Genomic DNA, 24,267 nt, shown 5'->3' on the forward strand with positions numbered 1-24,267 from the left:
TGTTAAGCTGATAATGTGCTGGGACTGCATGCTGGAGGACACAATAAACAAAACAGATAAAAATCCCTGTCCTTATAAAATGTACATCCCAGTGATTAATTTAATGATTTCCTAAAAGATCAATTCATCATATGTGACATTCAGGCAAAATAATCAATTGTGATTTCTTTTTGGTAGCAGTTTCTGGAAACTTTAAAATTCTAAAAAAGAAAAATAAGAAATTAAAAATGCCTAAATTGATTCATTTAGATAGTGTATTATGTAAGTGATTATTGGTTAAATATCCCAAAGACAAGATACCACAGATCCCAATCTATCCATTAAAAGTTAGTACCTTTTGTATTGACCCGATCCTTCTTGAAGAGTGTACTATTTTAGTGGGAAGCAGTATAATTTCAAAATCACATCATCATATCCATAAGTTGCTAAGTTGATATTGTATCTAATGGAAATCTGATGATAATGAGGCAGGCCAGTAGAGGAGTTTTTTTTGTTTTATAGAAGCATAATTTGAAGACGTGTAAAATTAGCACTCTGGAAATTGATCTTTATTTTTAAATATTAGGTAGTGTGCTGATGTTGTAAAAAAGGTTTGAGGAAAGCACATCTCACACATGAGTGTGGAAACCCAATCATCACACTTAGGAATTTAAAAAGGGTCAAAATAGATGTCCGCTCCCCCGCCCCTTTTTTTTTTTTTAAGATGGGTGCTTTTTAAATTTTTATTTTACTTTAAGTTCTGGGATGCAAGTGTAGAATATGCAGGTTTGTTACATAGGTATATGTGTGCCATGGTAGTTTGCTGCACCTGTCAACCCGTCATTTAGGTTTTAGGCCCCAATGCATTAGCTATTTGTCCTAATGCTCTCTCTCCCCTCATTCCCCACCCCCTGACTGGCCCCAGTGTGTGTTGTTCCCCTCCCTGTGTCTATGTGTTCTCATTGCTCAACTCAGGTGGATGGATGCCTTTTACCCCGTAGTACCTAGGCACTTGGAGAGGAATGCTTTCAAGTTAAATTAGGAAAGGATCACAACTCTTATTTGGGCTAATGTTTCTGATGGTCATAGCAGGAATGAATGAGTGAATAGATAAATTTTATTAGCATAAATAAATGAATGAGTGAATAAATTTTATCTAATTTTTTAAGATAAATTAGTAAATTTACTTATTATTATAAATAAGTAATTGTTTACAAGATAATTTTAGATGACGAAAAATACTGTAAAGTCAGTAACATGGGGTCCATAACAAGTGATTGGGGATGCTGCTTTAGATTGTAAGGTCTGTGAAGCTTTGGAAGATGTTATGTGAGTTGTGAATGGTGAAACATCTGTGTGCACTCCAGGTGTGGTGGTGGGGAAGTGTCAACTTTGGGTTGGAAGTGAGTTGAGTGTGTTGGAGATGGTCAATATGTTGGAATATAGCCAGTGAGAGAAACTGTGTGAGATGAGGCTGGAGAGGTGGAAGGGGCCTTGGCCTTTTAGGGCAGAATAAGGAGTGGAGATTTTATTTTAATCATGGCAGTCTGTAGAGTGTTTTAGGTCTGGGGATTGGTGGCCTCATGTCTGTGGCTTCTGTGTAGGGACTGACTGGTAGAGGCAGGAGAGGAAATGGGGACCTGAAAGAGCTGTTGTCCAGACAAGAAGCCATCACAGTCGTGGAGACAGAGCCCGGCCCAGCTTTGTGATGTGCTTTGAAGACAGAGCTAAGAAACGTAAGTGTGGATTCCTTGTGGAAGGCAGGTGATGAGGAGTCAGGGGTTGATTGCTAGGTGTTGGTCGAAGTGTGATGGTGCAGTTACTGAGATGGGTCAACTTGGAGGAGAGGTTGGTGGTGAGGGGAATCAGCAGCTCCCTTTTGGCCACAATAAATTTTAGATACTTATTAGATATTCAAGTGAAGTGGTTTAATGGGCAGTCGAATAAATGTCTGAAGTTCAGCGGAGAGGTCAAAACTAAAATGACAGAGGATGGTGTCAGCAACATAGAGCTCACTTCAGAGCCATAGGACTGGACGAACTCCCCATTAGGGAGTGGGCTCTGCAGTTTACTTCCTTAAACTGAGAAAGTTGGACGTGATGGTCTTTAAGGTCCCTTTTTTTCCCCAAAAAAATTAGATATTCATCGAGTTCTAGGAGCCTTTGTAAGAAACTTGAAGTGATGAGAATTTTCTCTAAAATGCTCTAGCTTCTTTTAAGCCATGGAAAGGATGAATGGGGAAGAAATATAGACATTTCAGTATTCCACATCTGTATTCATTCCACAATTGCTTGTCCACAAAGTGTGATATGTAACTTCAATGAAATACCCTTCTGAGAGGGAAAGTAATATCAGTCACATTGCAAGGTTTTCAGTTGAACCCAGTGGTGGTCAATGTGAACTTATTTTTGTTAGAAAAAATGTAAACAGCTTCATTGAGGTATAAGTGAAACCCAAGCTGTACATACTACAAGTGTAAAATTTGGTGTTTTGACATAGGTATCCACCCATAAGGCTGTCACCACAATAAAGATGATAGACATATCTGACACCCAACAGTTTCCTTGTGCCCTTCAGTACTGTCTCCCTTCTGCCTCTCCCTGGCCTCCATCCTCAGGCAACCACTGATAAGCTTTTTGTCACTGTAGATTAGTTTGGGTTTTCTAGAAATTCATATAAATAGAATTATGCAGTAGGCACTCTTCTCTTCTTCTGGCTTCTTTGACTCCACATAATTATTTTGAGATTCATCCATGCTGTTGTGTGTGTCAATAGTTCTTTCCTTTTTGTTGCTAAGTAAGTCATATCCTATTGCATGGCTATACCAGATTCACTTGTGCAGTCATTGTGAAGTTAGACTACTTTCTTTTTCCCTTCAGCAGGTCTTCTGATTTGCTGGTATTGTTTGTAACCACCTAAGAGGTTAAATGTGTAAATGTGCACACACACAGACACGCTCCGAACTTGCTTTATGGAAGGGCTTCCTTGTTCTTGTATTCATCCCCCTTCTAGCCATTCAGGGATGGGCTGCTTGGCTTTTCATTTGTCAGAGCAAGCTTGACAGTGTTTGGAGAGGAAGCAGGCCCATCCTTTCTGTGCATCTGTGTTCTGCGTGGTGTTTTGGGATGTGTATGTTGTTGAGCCTTACTTATTTTTTATCTGGCTTGTATTTATTTCAGTAGGTCGCCTACTGAAGCTTCATAGTTTAACCCTTCTTTAGGCTTCATTGTTTAGCACTTGTGGATGCAGTTAATCTAGTGCCTTTTAATTTCATAGGAAGTGTAAATAAATTCCTTCTCAGTTCATTGGAATTTTTTATAGTTGGTTAAGACAGAGATCAAAATGAGACAAGCACTCATTAGCCTGGTAGGTAGGTGCCTACCTTTAATCTCTGTGGTGCTTTGATTAAATCACTCGCTTTCTGCTTCTGTTTCAGTGCATTTGGAAAAACTCACTGCTTTTTGGTTTGTATGGATGATCTGAGAATATATTTAGGGATTTGTGAGTTAATCAACCTTTGGGAGTCTGGCTGTTTTTAACAACATCAGCTTTAGCGTGGAGTTTATGGATGTCTGGGCTGTAGATTGGCAGTTCTCTGTGCTGTTGTCTGGGGAGGAAGACGAGAGGATGTTGTGTCTGATGTACAGGCTTGTCCTGGCAGAACAGGGCTTCTTGCTGGCTGAACCCAGTGTGTTTGGTGTAGGTGGGATTAGAATGGGCAGTGGCCATATAATTCAGGAGATAAGAAATAGCCTTAAGAGAGGCATGCCAAATAAATCTCTCTACTTTGTGTTCTCATGATGCTGTTTCTCTGCCTAACATAAGACTTAGTGGCCATCATTTTTTTTGTATTGTTCATTTAATTGTCTTCTTTTACTGGCCTGTAAGTTTTGTGAGTACAAGGAAAACCATGGTTGTGTTGTTCATCCATTGTACCTATACAAGAAGTGTTTACAGAATGTTGTTAGAATGTGTCCTTATGCTTCTTGTATTTATTTTACATTTGTGGTTATAAAGTTTCTAGTTGTAGCAATTAATGTTAAGAGTTTTAAGCCCTTTAGGAAAGATGGAAGATAAATATGAGCTGTTTTATTAGTCTGCTCTCCTTGATTTTAAGCAAACTCTCGAGGCATGATTCTGGCCCCCACCCCCTCACCCCCATTTTCCTTTCAGTGAATGAAAGGCACAGATGGAGCCAGGCCTTGCACTCAGGGATTGGTAGGAATGCATAGATGAATACAGTTTGTTCCCAAGCCATCAGAAGCTCACAATCAAAAAGGAAAGTCAGACTCATAGGCCAGTAAGTTACAGTTTAATATAAGCACATACAGAAATTACTTTAAAAGTATTTTGGGATCCCAAAAAGTATGAATAAAGGTTCTACTTTCTAGGTTCAAGAGGTGGGTAGAAGTGACCCCATTAAGTAAAACAGGAGATCCAGGAGGAAACGAGGCAGATTTGGCAAGATGGTGACATTGGTCAGGTACAAGTACAGTAAATAATTCAGTTTTGGGATGTTCTCAGTTTGAATTTTGTGCAGTGTTGTTCTTTTTAGATAATCTGTAGATTTTTGTGTTGGTTTATAAAAAGCGCTTTCCCCCGTTGGTAGCTTTGAATTCGTCTTCGTTATTTGTGAGGAGGCTATACTTTTTGGATTAGATATTCCCCGTTACCTTACCAAAGTTGGCTCTAAGTAGTTGAGCCAACTGTCTGCTTACGTTATGCTTGGAAAAAGTGTTTTTTCTATGACAGTGACCTAGAAATGTTTGAAAATGCTTGCATCCTTTAGGGTGTGGTTGCCATTGCATAAAATGTACTGGGATGAAACTGGCAGATTCAGTATAGGGAGATGAGGTAATTACTATCTTAAATGCTGGTGCTCAGTTTCTTGTTGAGAAATTTGAAAACAAGCATGTATTTCTTAAAAAATCATCTATTTGGGAGTAGATAATAAATGCCCATGTTGCAAAATATCAAGGGAGATGGGTACGTAATGAAAAATAACTCTCCCTTTTACCCCATCCTCTGGATTCCCAGGTGCCTTTCCCCTTCCGTGTGTCTCATGTACATGGCAAAGTCCACAGGCGAAAAGCAAGTATCTTTGTTGTATCCCTTTTTAAGAGTGAGGAAGACTTTCCTAATAATCCCTAGCCATATTTCTCATTGAACAAAATTGCAGCACAGTTACAGTCCCAGAATTAGTTGTTGGTGATGATTGGTTGAGACCAGTGACTATTCATCCCGTGAAACTAGGGAAGAGTCTAGCTTTTCTTAAAACACATGGCTGCCTGGTCTGGTTACTGAACAAAATCTGGTTTCTCTTAGCAGGGAAAAAGATTACTGCTATGGGGTATCTAAAAGATCATTACATCTTAGTGCTTTGTACTTGGTACAGGGCTGCCTCATTCTTTGTAATGGCTAGAGAACATTCATTCCATTCACTTCATGTACATGCTTTAGCAGTCTCTGTCTTTTCCAATTTTTCTATTATCACCATGCTGCAGTACATGTTTATAAATGTAAATACATCATCTTCCCTATTTCCAAATTGTTCCCTATTAACATTATATCAGTATATATTAAATACTTCCACCAACAGTGTTCAGTCTGCCTGTTTCCTTATACACTTGACAGTGCAGAGTACTGCTGAAGTCCATCTGATAGGTGAAAATGTTATTTTACTCTTATTTTAATTTCCGTTTCTCTTATTATAGGGTTTGGGCATTTTTTCTTATGAATGAATCATTTGTGAATCTTTTTCTGAGACCTGACTATGCCTGTGCTCTGCCTACTTTTCTATTAGGTGGTTACTGTGTTTATTATTGACATGTAGGAGCTTTAGATAGATTAAAGAAATCAGCTCTTGGTGATATGACTTATGTTACGGCTTTTAAGTTTGTTGTTTGTCCTTTGACTTTGCTTATGGTGTTTTGCCATGAAGGAATTTTTTATATTTATGTGATGAAATTGTATCTATTTTTTTATTGCTTCCAAAGTTTGTGTTATACTCAAAATATTTCAGATATTACCTTTATCATATTCTGAATACCCAGTATGCGTTTGGATCTATCACTGGAATTCTAGTTATGTTTCACTGATCTGTCTGTTCATCTGTTCATCTGTTCATCATTCTAGGTTTTAAAAAATGTGTTCTAGTCTCTGAAAGGAAAGTCATAAATTTTCTGGCTATCTCACATGATTATATTTCTTTTTTTTTTTTTTTTTTGAGACGGAGTCTCGCTCTGTCGCCCAGGCTGGAGTGCAGTGGCCAGATCTCAGCTCACTGCAAGCTCCGCCTCCCGGGTTCCCACCATTCTCCTGCCTCAGCCTCCCGAGTAGCTGGGACCACAGGCGCCGCCACCTCGCCCGGCTAATTTTTTGTGTTTTTAGTAGAGACGGGGTTTCGCTGTGTTAGCCAGGATGGTCTCGATCTCCTGACCTTGTGATCCGCCTGTCTCGGCCTCCCAAAGTGCTGGGATTACAGGCTTGAGCCACCGCGCCCGGCCGATTATATTTCTATATTAGTTTTAAAATCAAGTTTTCTTTTTTTAAAATCCTATTGACATTTTTATTGTATGGACTTAATGATTAACATAGAGAGAAAGTAACATCTTTATGATTCTGAGTCTTCTCATCCAAGAAAGTTTTGCGTTTCCATTTATTCGAGTGAAGCTCTTTGAGCAGGGTATCTCCTTTGGACAGTTATGTGAACCTCTGTTTCATTAGAGCCATTACGTATTTTTTGTGTCTATTTATTACAGTACATGGTGTTACTATTAATAATAAGGTTTAACAAAAAACTAAAAGTCAGTATCTGTATAACCACCCTGGGCAAAAAGTAGAAATACTCAGCCCACAAAAGCCCCTTGTTGTCTGTCACTATTATAACCTGTTCTCTCCCTTCATAGGTAAACACTTTAGTGACTTCAGTGATAGTCATTTTCATGTTCTTCTTTATAGTTTTATCAATTATGTAGGCGTTCCCAGACAATATGGTTTATTGCTTGCTGTTTGGAACTTTTTGTGAAATACATTTGTATATTGTATATATTCCTCTGAATTGACTTGAGATGTATGGTTTCTTCTAGAAGTTAGTTTCTTCATCTTCATTGTTTTGTGTAATTTCCCATTGTACAGATAAACCAGAATGTATGTAGCCATTTTGCTGTTAAAGGTTTTATTTTTCCTTAGCATTTGGCTATTATGAACAACATTGTATTGAACATTCTTGTACATGCCTCTCCTAGTCCCCATGTTAGACACATGGGTATTGAGTGCTCTGTCATGGATAGGACTATTTTCAATCCTGTAAGAAAATACTGAATTTTTTTTCTAAAGCACTTGTTGACCATGTATGAGAAATCCCATTGCTCTACATTGTATTTGGTATTGTGAGACTAAACTTTTGGCAATCTGGTAGGTGTATAATGGTGTCTTATTTGGCTTTGTTTTATCTCATAAAGATGTAAAAAAAATGGTTCTTTCCTTTGCCTTTGGGCCCTGTCATCTCTACTTAACTTTGAAGTTGGTTTGTCGCTGCGAGGTTGGTTGATGAGGACACTTACTTTCCAAACATAGCTGCACATAAGTTTTGCCTGGGAAATTAAAAAAAAATTCAAGGTCCCATTTCAAACTGGGGAATAAAAAGTTATGGAGCTAGAGTCCAAGAATCTGTTTCTAACTAGCTGTCAGATGATTACTACACAGCTAAACTTCCACAGATAAGATCCCAGCACAGGGTCCTTGAAACTGAAGGTTGTTCTGTCTGTCTGTACTGTGTCTTCCTAGTCTGGTGAGTGTTTGGCATTTAAAACACACCTCAATTTGGAATAGCCACATATAATTGCTCATAGCCACATGGGGCCAGTGACTGTTATATTGAACAATGCAGATCTATTCAGTAAACTGCTCAGCAATAAGTGTATAGTTTGATACGCATTTTGAACTTTGATATACACTTTGATCTTTCCCATCAGGTTGTATACTTCACGCCTCCCCACGCCCCTTTCTATCAATGCAGGGTCTCACAAAGACTGGCTGTTCGCCTTGGGAGGGACTGGTTAAGAATATGTTACCGAAAATCCATTTATATTATTTTTAAAAATTAGAACATATTTTGTATTCCATCAGTAGAGATGTGGATGTAACAATTGATTTTTGGGGGCTGTTTTTATTGATTCGTTGAAGATTGTAATCACTTTGCACTATCTTAAAATTTAAGGTTTTTTTACTCCAAAATTATTATAGGTTAATTTTTGGCTTAGTGTAGAATGCTTAATTCTGATGTGGAGGTAATTAACAAGCTTTTGTTGGGCACGTGTGACAGTTGATGGGCATGTGGCTAGTGGCTATCATATTGAACGGTGCAGATCTTTTCAGAAAATCGCTCAGTTACATGTAAGTGTATGGTTTGATATGCATTTTAAATACCCCAGAAACTCCTTTCTCGTGTTCTAGTAAGAGGGAGGAAATTTAAAGCATGTAAAGCTGGAGAAAATATACAATCTATTGTGGAGACAGAATGTAAATTTGTGAATAACATTTTTATATTTTTTAACCACACATTAATTAAAGTGTAAGCACCCTTAGTAAAAATTTAAAGATGATAAGATCAGGTTCAACTTTGGAACTAAAAGGAAAAAAGTGTAAGATGGAGGAGATCGCAGAGGTTGAGGTCCTACATCTGCCATACTTGCTGTTTCCTTTTAAAGTAGAGGTAACACTGGTCTCACATGAGCATTGAGGATAGCTTAGGTTTCCTGAAATGTAATAACATTTGTTATACAGAAATGGAAAATGTTAGCACTGGGAGCACTAAGGTATTTGGTTTAAGCAGGAAATAGGTATAGATAAATGTTTTAATGCCATAAGTGGGAAATTCAGAATTCCTGGTTTCTCTTAACTCAATGATATAACTACACTTGAACTGTTCTGTTTTTTTAAAAAACTAACCCAAAAAGTACATTGATGCGTGTCCATGTATTCATGTAATACAGTTGTATGTATACTGCAAAAATAAAAAGCTAAAGAGCTCGCAGACCATAATGGAAATCACTATTGGAAAAGACACCATAAAAAAAGATACAAGACTAAGCCATAGACTGACAGAGATGCTATTTGCAAAAGGTCAGTTTCAGATATATAAAGAATTCTTTTTAAAGAAATCAATGAGAAAAAGACAAGCTGATAGAATAATGGGCAAAGGCTCTAAAGGGAAAACTAAATGTCCAATAGACATAAGAAAAATATTCATCCGGGCTAGTAATCGGGAGAAATACACATTTAAAAAATAGAGAAATAATGTTTTACATTTATTAGCTTGGCAAAAATTAGTAGTCTTGACAGTACCAACTGTTGTCAAGAATGTGGAGCAGTGGAACTCACATTGCTGATAAATACTTAATTAGGAGAGCAATTTAGCAATACTTAGTCAAGTGGATGTTGCTTGACTTAGAGCTTCTACTCTGGGTATTAACATAATGAAATACAATACACAAGGTGAGTAAATAAGGTAGAGCCATGTGTATCAACATAGATAAATGTCAGCAATGTAATACTAAGTGAAAAAAATTGCAGAAGCTTACATTCAGTTTTATACCATTTTTAGTTTAAAATATTCAAAGCAATACCATATGTAAAATACACAAGTAGCAAAAGTATAAAAATATGCACGAGAATGCTACAACAAACTTAAGGCTAGTAATCTTTGTGGGAGGGATGGAAGGAGTAGGGCCAGAGGAGGGGTTTGCACAGGAGGCTTCATTGTATGTGTAGTATTAGAAATACTGGAATATTTCAAGTCCCTGTCGTTCTCCAATACCTCCTTCCTAGAGGTGACAGCATCTAATGGTTTAGTGTCTAGTGTTTCTGGGCCTGTGCATATGGAAGTAGAATAGCATGGGCTCTGGGGTAAGGGTGCCTGGTTGTGCAAGGTGGCTATGATTATTACATGAACCCCTCCTTGTAAAGCACAGTGTGCTGCACTGCCTGGCACACATCTGGTATCTACTGAGCACCTACAATTAGTGAAGTATGATATATAAATGGACTATATGGAGACTATGTTAATGTCTAGCACATAGTGGGCTCATAATAAGTACAGAATAAATGCATATTTAATAAATGAATGTATATACATAGTTTGGATTTTTCTTCTATAACTCGTACCTTTCACTTACTAGTATTTCTTGGTAATCTTCCATATCGAAATATACAGATTTATAAAATTATTTTCGCCACATTTTAAAAAATCTGATTTTAATTTTTAGTTTCAGGTTGGGCGTGGTGACTCATGCCTGTAATCCCAGCACTTTGGGAGGCCGAGGTGGGTGGATCCCCTGAGGTCAGGAGTTCAAGACCAGCCTGACCAACATGGAGAAACCCCGTCTTTACTAAAAATACAAAAATTAGCCAGGCGTGGTAGTGTATGCCTATAATCCCAGCTGCTTGGGAGGCTGAGGCAGGAGAATCGCTTGAACCCGGGAGGCGGAGGTTGCAGTGAGCTGAGATTGTGCCCCTGCACTCCAGCCTGGGCAACAAGAGCAAAACTCCGTCTCAAAAAAAAAAAAAAAAAAAAAAGGAAATTTAGTTTCTTTTTGTGACTTGTTAGTTTCTTCCCTCCTCCCACTATTTTTTTTTTTTTTTTTTTTTTTGAGAAAGGCTCTCGCTCTGTCGCCTTGACTGGAATGCAGTGGCGTGATCACAGCTCACTGCAACCTTGACTTCCAAGGCTCAAGCAATCCTTCCACCTCAGCCTCCCCAGTAGCTGGGACTACTGGTCTGCACCACCATGCCCAGCTAATTTTTGTATTTTTTTGTAGAGATGGGGTTTCGCCATGTTGCCCAGGCGCGAACTCCTGGATTCAAGTGATCCTCCTGCCTTGGCCTCCCAAAGTGTTGGGACTATAGGTATGAGCCACCTCGCTTGGCCCTGATTTTTGAACTGATGTTTATCTTTCTCTTACTGACTTTTCAGAGTTCTTTCTACCTTTTGAATACTAACTGTCTGTTACGTATCTCATGTGTGTATATAGGTTCTTTTTCCTTCCACGTTGTTACTTAGGATGTCTTTAGTATTTTTTTGTTGTTTGTAGAAGTTTTTTATTTTTATGTAGTAAATCCATTCAATATATAAAATTTATATTAAATTATTGTTATATCACATAAGATTATAATCTCTTACATTCTTGTCTAGGATATACATACATACGTATATATATGTACTCTATATATATATATATATATATATATATATATATATAGTGTTAGTTTTCATAGTTAGGTTATGCTGCAGTAATAAACTATCCCCAAATCTCACAGGCTCAAAACACCAAAGGTCCCTCTTGCTACTTGCCCACTCATGGACTGGCAGGGTAATTTGCTCCTCATCATTTCTGGAACATTGCAGATAGCACAACTCTGAAGATTCTTGTTCTGGCAGTTAAGTGTCCTGGCCGAGAAGCAACACACATCACTTCTGCTAACAATTCACCAACCAAAACTTGTCCCCACAAGGGAGTAGGAAATACATCCTCTGTCTACCCAGAAGGGGAGGAGAACCAGATATAGGTGACTGGTACTAAAGACTATTACAGTTGTGTATGGACCTTTATTCTGTTTGGGGTTTGTTTTTAAATGTGGTAGGCAGTATAATGTAGTGGTCAGGAATTCAAGTTCTAGATCTAGACTACCTGATGAGTAACAAGTTACACTAGTTAAACTGTTTCAGACTTGGTAAGTGGAGATAATAGTAGAGTTCTCCTCATAGGGTTATTGTAAAGATTAAATAGATTATAAATGTAAGGTGCTTAGAATGTTGTGTCAGCTTGGGTCCTCTGAGGAGCAGGTGCCAAGGAGCAATTAGAGAGCAAGTGATGAGCTGGGGAAGTTGTCTGTGAGACAATGCTCTGGGGAGCTGGCAGAGGGAGGGAGAGCTGTGGACTGCAGGACCGGCCCCTCTGGAGGAGAGGGGGAAGGAAGGAAGGCTGGGCAGGTGGAGGCACAGGCTGTCAGTAGTATGGCCTTGGCATGAGTCTGGGCAGGGAGCCTGGCTGTGGGGAAATGAAGTTCTAAGGAGGTCCCAGCATGGCCTTGGCATGAGCCTGGTGATGGGTATCAAGTGTGCTGCAGATGATGCTGCCAGTCAGTTATGCCCCCTGCGGGTGGAGATCTGAGGGGCGTGTACTCATACCTGCCATATAAGCACACGATTAATATTAGCAACGTGGCTTATCAAACGGGAGTGTAACTTGGTTTTTCCAAAAGGAAAACCAGTTACCCCAGCTACATTAATTGGATAATCTAGCTTTTTTTTTTTTTTTCCTACTGACGGGAAATGGAAATGCTGCTTTTCTGTAGATGTGAGATGCTCTATTTGTGTAACAGTCTCCTGTGGATGGCCCTGTGCATGTGTGCTCTGACAGTGTGTAGTGGATCTTCGTGTGTGCGTAAGCTCTTGTGCTTTTGTGCCACTTTATCTGGGGTAAAGTTGTAAATGTTGAATTTCTTGGTAAGGAATATTATGTTTTAAGTTTTGGTGGCCGTTGTCCAATTTTCTTTAAAGAGCTGTCCCAAGGTACAGTCAGATTAACAGTATAGAGCACCAGCTTCCTCATGTCCCCAGCAGCACTGAGAGGTGGAAGATAGTGCCTCACTGATGGTTTATTTCACACTTCGTTACTTATAGTTGAGAGAGAATATTTTTCAGATTTTATTGGACATTGATATTTGTAAATTGTTCTTTCCTTTTGCCCAGTTTTCTATTGAGTGGTTCATAGTTTCTCATGGATATCCAAGAGTTCTGGATATGTAGAGGTGGAGGGTCAATCTCATCACTTTCTTGTTTTAAAAATCTTCCATGGTTTTGTCGTCACTATGGGCTCAAACACCTTGGCATGGCATTCAAAGCCCTCACTTCTGAACCACCCCACTTCCGACCTCATCTCCCATGATCCCTGGCCATGCGGTGCGTTGGCGCTTTCCTGTCTGTGTGCTTCCTTCATGTTGTTTTCTTCCTTAAAATGCCATTTCCCTTTTTCTGCAACACAGTGCTTCTCACACCTTGAGGATCATGAGAACCTATGTTTTCATTTTATTTTTTATGTATATTTTTGGGCCTATCCCCCCAAGGATTTTGATTCAGTGTCCAGAGTGAGACCTGATCTCATTTTCTTTATCTGAATGATGACAATGTTGAAAAGAGATTTCAAAAATTCTGTACAATCCTATATGTGTGTTGTCCTTGACATACTCTTTCTTGGCAAGAATCATACTTTGTCTTGTAATGTATGAATAGATTGATATGGAACAGGGGAGGGGAAGCTGCCCCCTCCGATGGTTGTGGAGATGAGCGGGATTGGGAAGCAGTGCCCGCCTAGCTCGCCCCTCACATGCTTTGTGGCACGCACCCCTTCAGGCTCGCTCTTTTGTGGTGTCTTGAAGGATGTTCTATGTAACCATTAAGAAGATTCTGATGTTGGGTTGACGTTCCTTCTGTATATGTTTATGTTTTCCATTAGGTTCTAAAGTCATCCTGAGCTAGGACTGGGACTCGTGCATTTTTAGATTTCCCATGTTTGCGCATAGTAGATGCTTGGTAAATGTTTGCTATAATTAAATTAGGAGCTATCTGAAAAAGAAAGAAATAAGAGATATTTGAAACAAAGTTTTAAACTGTAAGAAACCATATAGATGTGAGTAGTTAATATGAAGAATACTGATTTTTCCATTTTATTCACTTTTTGCTTAATTAAAAAAATGCTGTTAGAATCCTTTAGAAGGCAAGAAGTGTTAGAACTTTTGGAAAGACATTTTGCTTTTATTGAGTCTGTTTTAAAGAACAATTGTTTCTTAGACAATGTACAACAATGTTCTACTGTTTTTCTCCTTGAAATGTGAGAAAGAGAACATACTTGTCTGTGTCTTAGGCAGAGATATCTCTATGGGTCTGTGGAGATAGCTACATGTAGATAGTGTGATTTGTTCACAATGTAGGTGCCTGAAACACTGATTGTTTTGTTATGTATTTTTTTGCAAGTTCCTAACGTCAATGGATTTTTTCTTTTATTTATAGACTTTAAGGCCTATTATTCCTAAGATTCTATGAGAATGTGTTTCGTAAGAGAGAAATGGAGATTTTTGGCCAGGTGTGATGGTTCATGCCTATAATCCCAGCCCTTTGGGAGGCAGAGGCAGGCAGATTGTTTGAGCCCAGGAGTTCAAGACCATCTTGAGCAACATAGTGAAACTTTGTCTTTCCAAAAAAATGCACAAATTAGCTTGGCATGGTGGTGTGTGCCTGTAGTCCCAGCTACTTGGAAGGCTGAGATGGGAGAATTGCCCAAGCCTGGGAGGTAGAGGCTGCAGTGAGCTATGATTTCACCACTGCAGTGCAGCCTTGGCCACAGAGCAAGACCCTGTCTTAAAAAAAAAAAGGAAAAGGAAATGGAGATTTTTCTCCAGTCTGTCTTTACTTACCATGAGACATTCTTATTTTCTGTCTTTTTGTTTGGGTAGAAAAGAGCAGCAGCAGTCTTACCAGAGTGTATTTCACTTCTATAAGTCAAGAACAGTTTAGTTCCTAGTGAACTATGAGGAAATTTAAAAATTGAGGTTGGTGGACTTGAGCTTTTCGAAGGCTGCTTTGTCCCGTATCTAATTCATTCCTTCCCCTTGGGAGCCGATCCTTGAGATGCCTCAGAGCTTAGCTGCAGGTTCCCACTGTCCACAGTGGTGATGTTTAGGCCACAGTAGACTCCCCTTTATTCCCGTTGCCACAGACTGTCTTGCATCCCACCAGATCCTCCAGCCCCTGGTGCCCTTATAGTCTCAGGGTGCTTGGGGACTTTGACCCCTCCTAGAGCTTTTGCGAAGAAATTTAGTGCTCCTCTTTTTCACCAGTTACAGGGTTCCTTCAGTCATTAAAACAAGTTTCTCTTCCCCTTAACCCATAGGTGCCCTGGGCTTTTTGTTTCTGTGTCTGCAAACCAGTGTCAACCAGATTTTTCCAGGTGTCCTTCTACACCTCTCCCCACGTGGCCACACCTGTTCCCTGCCAGGTGTAGCAGAGACAGTATTGGTGGGCATTGGCCCATCACTTGGAACTTGAGGCTCATCCTTGGGATTTCCCTTAATTTTTGTTTTTGTTTGTAAATTTGGAAGGTCTTAATTTTTGTGTAACCTTTGTGTTTTTGTCCTGAGAATTTCAATGTAACATGACATGAAAAATTCAGGTCTGTGTTGCTAATACAAAATTTTAATTTTTCTTTACAGGTCAACTTTGTAGTGTGCCAACTCTTTGCCTTGCTAGCAGCCATTTGGTTTCGAACTTATCTACATTCAAGCAAAACTAGCTCTTTTATAAGACATGTAGTTGCTACCCTTTTGGGCCTTTATCTTGCACTTTTTTGCTTTGGATGGTAAGTAACTATTTTGATCCTTTTAAAATGAAGACTATTTGGATATATTTGAGAATTGAGTATGTGGAAAGATACAGTATGTAGGGTGTTGTTCTTACATTTACTTAAAACGTTTTTTTTCCAGGCCAACTTTTAAATTTCTATTTTTAAAACAAAAAACAACGAATGGGAAATGGGCTCTCTCCCTCTCTCTTTAGTTTAGTCTTAGAGGAAAATTTACTATTTATAATTTATGAAAAGACAGATGAAAAGTATATAAAAGCATTTTATCCTGTCATGAGTAGTTCTTTACACCTATTTTGCAAATCTTTTATACTGACAGAAAAGCCATTTAAAATGTGTTTTTGTTTGGCTGTTTTTTCTCTGGGCAAGTAGCTTTTAAGAGCCTGATAAAGCCTATTGATAGAACTTTATTGCTATTTTTTAGATTCTGCCATTAGCAAAAAGAGGCTTTTTGTTTGTTCATTTATCTGTTCTTCATGGGGAAGAATTATTTATGGTGGAAAGCTTTTATTTCTGACTTTTCAGATGGATGTTGGTATTTTCTTTCATTAGGTCTCTTTCTCAGTCCTCAGGGCTACCCTGAGAGTCTTAAATACAGAAATACTGTACTTCCTGTTTGTTACAGGAAGTAACAAACAAATGTTAGCTGTGCATGCAGAAGAAATCAGAAGGGCACACTGTCTTGGCAAAACAGCAGAAACTCTCAGTGGCAGTCTCTTTGTGGTCTCTTCCTGAGCTTGCTTTCTTATGTGAGCACTTGTGCTGCATGCTCATCTGCTGTAGTGACAGTGAAGGACTTCTAGACTTGCTCTTCTGCAGATTGTTGTTTGATATCAGAATTCCCTGAGAGGATGAAAATGCACTCACTCGGTCTGTGCCTTAGTAGTTTCTGTTGTGGGTTGTAGAATCTGGGACTTTAATGACGCTTTTGTGTTTGTTCTAGAATGTTGTTTTTTGATGGTTATGAGGATTGGAATACACTGATATTTCTTAATCTAATTTTTGCCTCTGGCAATTGCAAGTGTTTCCTAGAAACTCATGAAAAATTAATTAGGGATAATTTATTCAGTCTCTACCATATTATCTCTGATAGGCACTGCCTTGGTAGACAGTGTTTAGTATTGAGATTTAAATATGACCTCTTAAATAAGACCCAAGTCTGGTCTTTTTTGCTTCATTGATATCACATTTATATCATCACAGTTTTTTAAGGTTTCTCAGGTGATACTATTTAAACTTTTCATAAATCATGCCATGGAGTAGTATATATTTTTCAAACTTTTGATTATGGAGCTTTTCAAACATAAAGGCACAAAGAACAATATAGTGAGCCCTCATATGCCCATCACTCAGCTTCAACAGTTACTAAAATTCTACCATTCTTGTTTTATCTTTTTCAACTTATTTTTGTAGAGTATTTTAAAGCATATCCCAGTCTACGCATTTCATCCACAAATAACTTTGATATTCAGTATATATTTGGGTAGCATATTTCCATAATGCATTGGGAAAGGCTTATAGTTCATATTGGCCAACTCCAGGGGACACCATTCACTCTGTGGTCTATGGAGACAGAGTAGAAGATAAAAATATAAATAGTATCTCCTACAGTTGTATAACATGGAGGTACTGCCAAAGATGAGGAGGCATCTCTTTACTTAAAAATCTTTTACTAAAGAAGTGTTCTCTTGCTGTGAAGCCTTCTTGGATGCCTTGTAACACAATGTCACAAGTAACCCGATGTTGTTAATGTCAGGTAGTCTGAAGTACTTCAAATTATATGTGATAACCAGGATTTCTTCTTTTTTCAATTTTTTAAGACAGGGTCTCACTTTGTTGCCCATGCTGGAGTGCAGTGACGTGATCACAGCTCACTGCAGCCTCAATCTCCTGGGCTCAGGTGATCGATCCTCCCACCTCAGCCTCCTGGGCAGCTGGGATTATAGGCGTGTGCCACCACACCTGGCTAATTTTTTGTAGAGGTGGAGTTTTGCCATGTTATCTAAACTGGTCTTGAACTCCCAGACTCAAGCAGTCTGCCCACCTTGACTTCCCAAAGTGTTGGGATTATAGGCGTGAGCCACTGTGCCCAGCCAGGATTTTTATTTTTATTTTTCAAATGAGTTCTCTATTTTTTTCTTAAAGGAGAAAGCTTTCTGTATTCTTTCTTTGGAAAGAGGAATTGTTTATGCCTCTGTACCATGTGTAAGATCACTCTTTGTTAATTGGAATTAACTAATAGGGATATATTATTTTGATTTGCATTTCAGTATTTTCTTTTGTAGGCTCAAAAACAATTGTATCTGCTATTGATTTTGACAACTTGTCTTTTGGAAAACATGTTAGTACTCTGTAAGTATACAGGCATGCCTCAGAGATATTGCAGATTTGATTCCAGACCACAACAATATAGTGAATATCATAATAAAGCAAGTCACATAAACTTTTTTGGTTTCCCAGTGCATTTAAAAGTTATATTTACCCTATATTCTAGTCTATTAAGTATGCAATATAATTATGTCTAAAAAAATGTACATACCTTAATTGAAAAATTTTTTATTAGTAAATAATACTAAGGATCATCTGGACCTTCAGTGGGTTGTAATCTTTTTGTTGGTAGAAGATCTTGTTTGATGTTGATGGCTGCTCGCTTATCAGTGTTGTCTGCTGAAGGTTTGGGTTGCTGTGGCAAATTCTAAAAAGGCAACAATGAACTTTACCATAGTGATCGACTCTTCTTTTCACAAAAGATTTCTCTGTAGCATGTGATGCTGTTTGATAGCCTTTTACCCACAGTAGAACTTTCAAAATCGGAGTCAAACCCTGCTGCTGCTTTGTCAGCTAAGTTTCTGTAATATTCTAAATTCTGAATTAAAAGTAGAGTCCAAGATGGCTGATTAGAGACTTTCAGTGTGCCTCAGCCACTTGGAAATAGCATGGTAGTACATAAAGATCAACTCTCTGAACTTTAATTCAAGAAGGAAAACAGAAATTCACCAGAATTGTGAAGGACACCTCAGATCCTGAAGGGAATGCTGGCAAACAGCCCCTGTGATAGCATCCAGTTGATAAAAGTGAGTGAAGCCCCAGTAAGTGAGAGAGGCAGGGAGCCCTTCTCTGTTGCTCACTTTTCCACTGAGGATCTGAGCAACCCACTCTGAGGGAGAGCACTTTGTTTCTCCCAAGCCCTGGAGCCAACTTGGGAAGAGGGTTTGAGACACTGTGAGAAACAGACATCATGAAAAGCTGCAGACATTCTCCCAGACCTGAGATGGAAAACAGGACACAATTTTTAATCCAGGCACGTATGAAGCCAGCCATTCCTTGGTGACTCAGCAGCATGGCCGTGCAGGCATTTCAGTCTTGGGCCAGAGATTAGAGCACCTGCTCTGGAGTGGGGTAGGGGCCTCCACAGCTAGAACTGTGGAAAGCGCCTCAGCTGTAGGGCTAGAATTGTGCTTTCCTCCACTGCAAGACTGGGTCAGGAGGAGAGCTGCTAAGTTGCAGTTTCTCCTGGGCAGCAAGACTTGCAGCCAAGGCCAGCTTGGTGACCTGAAACTGATCCATGTGTGCCATTATTGGGTGCCCCACTCTGTTCTACTGATACTGTGGTATGACAGGCCCTCTCTACTCCACCTGCAGGCAGAAATCCAGACATTTGAGAGCACCTGTTTGCCTGGACCAGCAGACTGAGCCACCCCATCCCTCCTGGACATAGATTGTGGTGCAGTGAGGCTCTCTCTGCTCCACACCCAGGCAAATCTACAGGCATTTAGACCTTCTGCTTCTCTGGTTCAGCAGCCTGAGCCGCCCCACTCTTCCTGGACGTAGATTGTGGTTCAAGGGGACCCTCTGTGTTCCATGCCCAGGCAGGTTTCCAAGCATATGGAATGGCAACTCTTCTAGATTAGAAGTTTAAGCCATCTCCCATTCCTGTGTAGAGAACATGGAGCCCAGATGGTTTCCCAGCTGCATGTCTAGGCACAATCCTGCGTTCTTGGTGGCTGCCCTCTGGATTCTCCCTTGGCACTAGTGTCTGTGCTTGCCACTGGGGGATCTGTAGGCCAGCCTGCTCTGTTTGGCCCTGCTGTTTGTGGCCCCTGTCCCCCTGGGGCTGAGTAGGGAGCTCAGACCACTGTATACTCCACAAACCAGCTTATTGCCTGAGGCAGTAGAGAGCTTCTGCCAATAAACAAGGATCAAGTATATACTCTGTGTTGGCTGCAGCCAGCTTTCACTTATAAGCACCATCTGTGGGCTTGTAGGTTGAACTTCACAGCCCAATCTCATTAAGGAGGGAGAAAAAGGAAAAAGGAAAGAAAAAATAACATGACAGGGAAAGAAAGAAAAAGAAAAAAACTTACCTGCATGAAAATAATTACAGAAATTAGAAGTGCCAGCATCTCTAGATGAGAAAGAACCAGTGCAAGAATTTTGGCGTTATGTAGTGACACCACCAAATGATTGCACTAGATCTCCAACAATGGACCCTAACCAAAATGGAAACTCAGAAATGACAGATAAAGAATCAAATCATGGATTGCAAGGAAGCTCAGTGAGATCCAAGACAAAGTTGAAAGTCAACACAAAGAAACTTCTAAGGCAATCCAGGAAATGAAGGAAGAGATAAACATCTGTAAAAGAAATCAGTCAGAGCTTTTGGAATTGAAAAACTCACTCAAGGAATTTCAAAATACAGTTGAAAGCTCTATCAATAGACTGGACCAAGCAGAGAAAAGAATTTCAGAGCTTGAAGACCAGTCTTTGGAACTAACCCAATCAGACAAAAATAGAAAAGAATTTTAATAAATGAACAAAATCTTCAAGAAATATGGGATTATGTGAAGCAACCAAATGTACAAATTATTAGCATTCCTGAGAGAGAAGGAGAAAAAGTAAACAACCTGGAAAATGTATTTGAGGAAATAATTCAAGAAAACTTCCCTAATCTTGCTAGAAGTAGCCATCCATATATAAGAAATCCAGAAAACATCTGCAAGATAGTATATAAAATGAGTAACACCAAGGCGTATAGTCACCAGACTGTCCAAGGTCAGTGCTAAGGAAAAAAATCTTAAAAGTAGCTTGAGAAAAAGGGCAAGCCATATACAAAGGGAACCCCATCAGGGCTAACCTTACAAGCCAGGACAGATTGGAGAGCTATTTTCAGCATTCTTAAAGACATTCCAACTAAGAATTTCTCAACCCACCAAACTAAACTTCTTAAGTGAAGGAGAACTAGACTCTCTTCTAGACAAGCAAGCACTAAGGGAATTTGTTACTATCAGACCAGCCTTAGCTCCTTAAGGGAGTTCTAACACAGAAACAAAAGAACAATACCTGCTACCACAATAACAACATAAATATGTAGCCCACAGACCCTGTAAAGCAGCCACACAATAGAAACTACAAAGCAACCAGCTAACAATGTCATGATAGAATGAAAACCTCACATATCAATATTAACTTTGAATATAAATGACCTACATGCTCCACTTAAAAGGCACAGAGTGGCAGGTGGAATAAAAACAAAAGACTCATTCTTGTGCAGTCTTCAAGAGACCCATCTCACACATAATGACACCCATAGGCTCAAAGTAAAGGGTTGGAGAAAGATCTACCATGCAAATGGGGGGTGGAAAAAAAACGCAGAGGTTGCTTGCTATTCTTATATATGATAAAACAGACTTTAAACCAGCAGCAGTTAAAAAAAAAAAGGGGGGGTATTACATAATGAATCCTACATGCATAAAATCATAAAATTACGTACAATTCTACCTGAATAAAATTACATAAAATTCTACCTCTCAAGGGTTCAACTCAAGAAGAAGACTTAACTATCCTAAGTATGTACATGCGCAGCATTGGAGCACTTAGATTGATAAGACAGGTACTTCTAGACCTATGAAAAGACTTAGCCACACAATAATAGTGGGGAACTTTAACTCCCACTGACAGCATTAGACAGATCAATGAGGCAGAAAACTAATAAATTAACTCTGGACTTATAGTCATCACTTGACTAAGCGGACCTAATAAACATTACAGAATGCTCCACCCATCAGCCACAGGATATATGTTCTTATCTGCACATGGAATGTACTTCAAGATCGACCACATGCTCAGGCATAAAGCAAGTCTCAATACCTTCAGAAAAACTGAAACGATACCGTCTATGCTCTTGGACCACAGTTGAGTAAAAATGGAAATCAATACCAAGAAGATCTCTCAAAACCACACAATTACATGGAAATTAAACAATTTGCTCCTGAATTGCTTTTGAATAAACAATGAAATCAAGGCAGAAGCTTAAAAATTCTTTGAAATAAATGAAAACAGAGACACAATATACCAAAAGCTCTGGGATGCAGCAAAAGCGTGTTAAGAGGAAAGTACACAGTGATAAACATCACTTCAAAAAGTTAGATCTCAAAATAATGATCTAACATCACACCTAGAGGAGCTAGAAAAACGAGAACAAACTAACCCCAAAGCTAGCAGAAGAAAAGAAGTCACTAAAATCAGAGCTGAACTGAATGAAATTGAGACCCAAAAATCCAACCAAAGACCCAACAAAACCAAAAGTTTGTTCTTTAAAAGGATAAACAGGGCCAATAGATTGCAAGCTAGATTAACAAAGAGAGGAAATCCAAATAAGCACAATCAGAAATGACAAAGGTGACATTACAGCTGATCCCACAGAAATACAAAAAGATCCTCAGAGACTATTATAAACATCTCTGTGCACACAAACTAGAAAATCTAGGGGAAATGGATAAATTCCTGGAAATACACAGTCTTGTAAGATTGAATCAGGAAGAAATTGAAACACTGAACAGACTAATATTGAGTTCTAAAATTGAACCTGTAATGAAAAACCTACCAACCACAAAAAAAGCCCTTGACCAGATAGATTCACAGCTGATTTCTATTAGATGTATAAAGAAGAGCTGGTGGCCGGGCATGGTGGCTCACACTTGTTATCCCTGTACTTTGGGAGGCCAAGGCGGGTGTATTACCTGAGCTCAGGAGTTTGAGAACAGCCTGGCCAACATGGGAAAACCCCATCTCTATTAAAAATACAAAAATTAGCCAGGCGTGGTGGCACACGTCTGTAATCCCAGCTACTTGGGAGGCTGAGGAGGCTTGAGCTCGGGAGACAGAGGTTGCAGTGAGCCAAGATCATGCCACTGCACTCCAGCCTGGGCAACAGAGTGAGACTCAGTCTCAAAAAAAAACTGGAATCGTTTTATTGAGAACAGGAATGAGAGAAGGATATCCCCTCTCACCACTCCTGTTCAACATAGTTCTGGAAGTGCTAGCCACAGCAATTAGACAAGAGAAAGAAATAGAAGGCATCCAAATAGGAAAAGAAGAAATCAAACTCTTGGTCTTTGCTGATGATATGATTCTATACTTAGAAAACCCTAAGGACTCCTCCTTAGGAAGAGTTAGAACTGATAAATAAGGCTGTTAGAACTGATAAATGATTGTAGCAAGATTTCAGGCTACAAGATCGATGTACAGAAATCAGCAGCTTTTCTATATACCAATAATGTTCAAGCTGAGAGCCAAATCAAGAATGTAATCTCATTTACAATAGCCACACAGACAAAAAAAAAATACCTAGGAATACATCTAACTAGGGAGGTGAAAGATCTTTACAAGGAAAGCTTCAAAACACCACTAAAATAAATCATAGATGACACAACAAATGGAAAAACCTCTCAGCTTATGGATTGGAAGAGTCAATGCCACTAAAATGGCCATACTGCCCAAAGCAATTCCTATCAAACTACCAACGTCATTTTTCACAGAATTGGAAAAAACTATGCTAAAATTCATATGGAACCAAAAAAGAGCCCAAATAGCCAAAACAATCTTAAGCAAAATGAACAAAGTTGGAGGCATCACACTACATAACTTAAAACTATACTATAAGGATACAGTAACCAAAACAGCATGATAGTGGTACAAAACAGATATAAACCAATGGAACAGAATAGAGGACTGCAAAATAAAGCCACACACCTACAGCCATCTAATCGTCAACAAAATTGACAAAAATAAAGAGTGGGGAAAGGACTCCCTAGTCAATAAATGGTGCTGGTATAATTGGCTAGTCATATGCAGAAGAAAGAAACTAGACCCCTGCCTTTCACCATGTACAAAAATTAACTCAAGATGGATTAAAGATTTAAATGTAAGACCTCAAACTATAGGAATCCTGGAAAAAAAAAAGTAAAGAACATCATTTTATCTGGGCATTGACCTTGGGAAAGGATTTATGATTAAAGTCCTCAAAAGCAATTGCAAGAAAAACAAAAATTGACAAGTGGAACCTAATTAGAACCAAAAAGCTTCTGCACAGCAAAAGAAACTATCAACAGAGTAAACAGACCACCTACAGAATGGGAGAAAATATTTGCTAACTATAGATTTGACAAAGGTTTAATATCCAGAATCTATAAGGAATTTAAACAGTTGAACAGGCAAAAAGCAAATAATCCCATTAAAAATGGGCAAAAGGCATGAAAAGACACTTTTCAAAAGAAGACATACAAGTGTTCAACAAACATGAAAAATTACTCCGCATTATTAATCATCAGAGAAATGCAAATCAAAACCATGACAAGATACCATCTCATACCAGTCAGAATAGTTATTATTAAAAAGTCAAAACACAATGGATATTGGCAAGGCTGTGGAGAAAAGGGAATGCTTCATACAACGTTGGGAAAGTAAGTTAGTTCGGCCACTGTGGAAAGCGGTTTGCAGATTTCTTAAAGAACTTAAAACAACTACAGTTTGACCCAGCAATTCCATTACTGGGTATATACCCCAAGGAAAACGAATTATTCTGCCAAAA

At 39.0% G+C, this 24,267-nt stretch overlaps 1 protein-coding gene and 1 non-coding gene across 7 annotated transcripts in view; one reads left to right on the top strand and one right to left on the bottom strand.

Annotated features, from left to right (window-relative positions):
• Positions 1–24,267, top strand: part of MBOAT2 (membrane bound O-acyltransferase domain containing 2) — a 142,916-nt gene that overhangs the window by 24,473 nt on the left and 94,176 nt on the right. For 3 of the 6 annotated variants that reach the window (XR_013403073.1, XM_077960169.1, XM_015111660.3), the window contains exon 2: positions 15,250–15,395. The exons of the other annotated variants lie outside the window; for them this stretch is intronic. Coding sequence is in view for 1 of the 3 variants with exons in the window: in XM_015111660.3 (XP_014967146.1) it covers positions 15,250–15,395 (146 nt within the window). In the remaining 2 variants the exon portion in view is untranslated. The remainder of the gene's footprint in view (positions 1–15,249; positions 15,396–24,267) is intronic. 6 annotated transcript variants of the gene reach the window in all.
• LOC114672049 (small nucleolar RNA U13) lies at positions 560–660 on the bottom strand. The gene has a single exon (XR_003722247.1). It is a non-coding gene; the product is annotated as a small nucleolar RNA U13 (small nucleolar RNA).

This window comes from Macaca mulatta, chromosome 13 (assembly GCF_049350105.2).
Source record: "Macaca mulatta isolate MMU2019108-1 chromosome 13, T2T-MMU8v2.0, whole genome shotgun sequence".
Lineage (NCBI taxonomy): Eukaryota > Metazoa > Chordata > Mammalia > Primates > Cercopithecidae > Macaca > Macaca mulatta.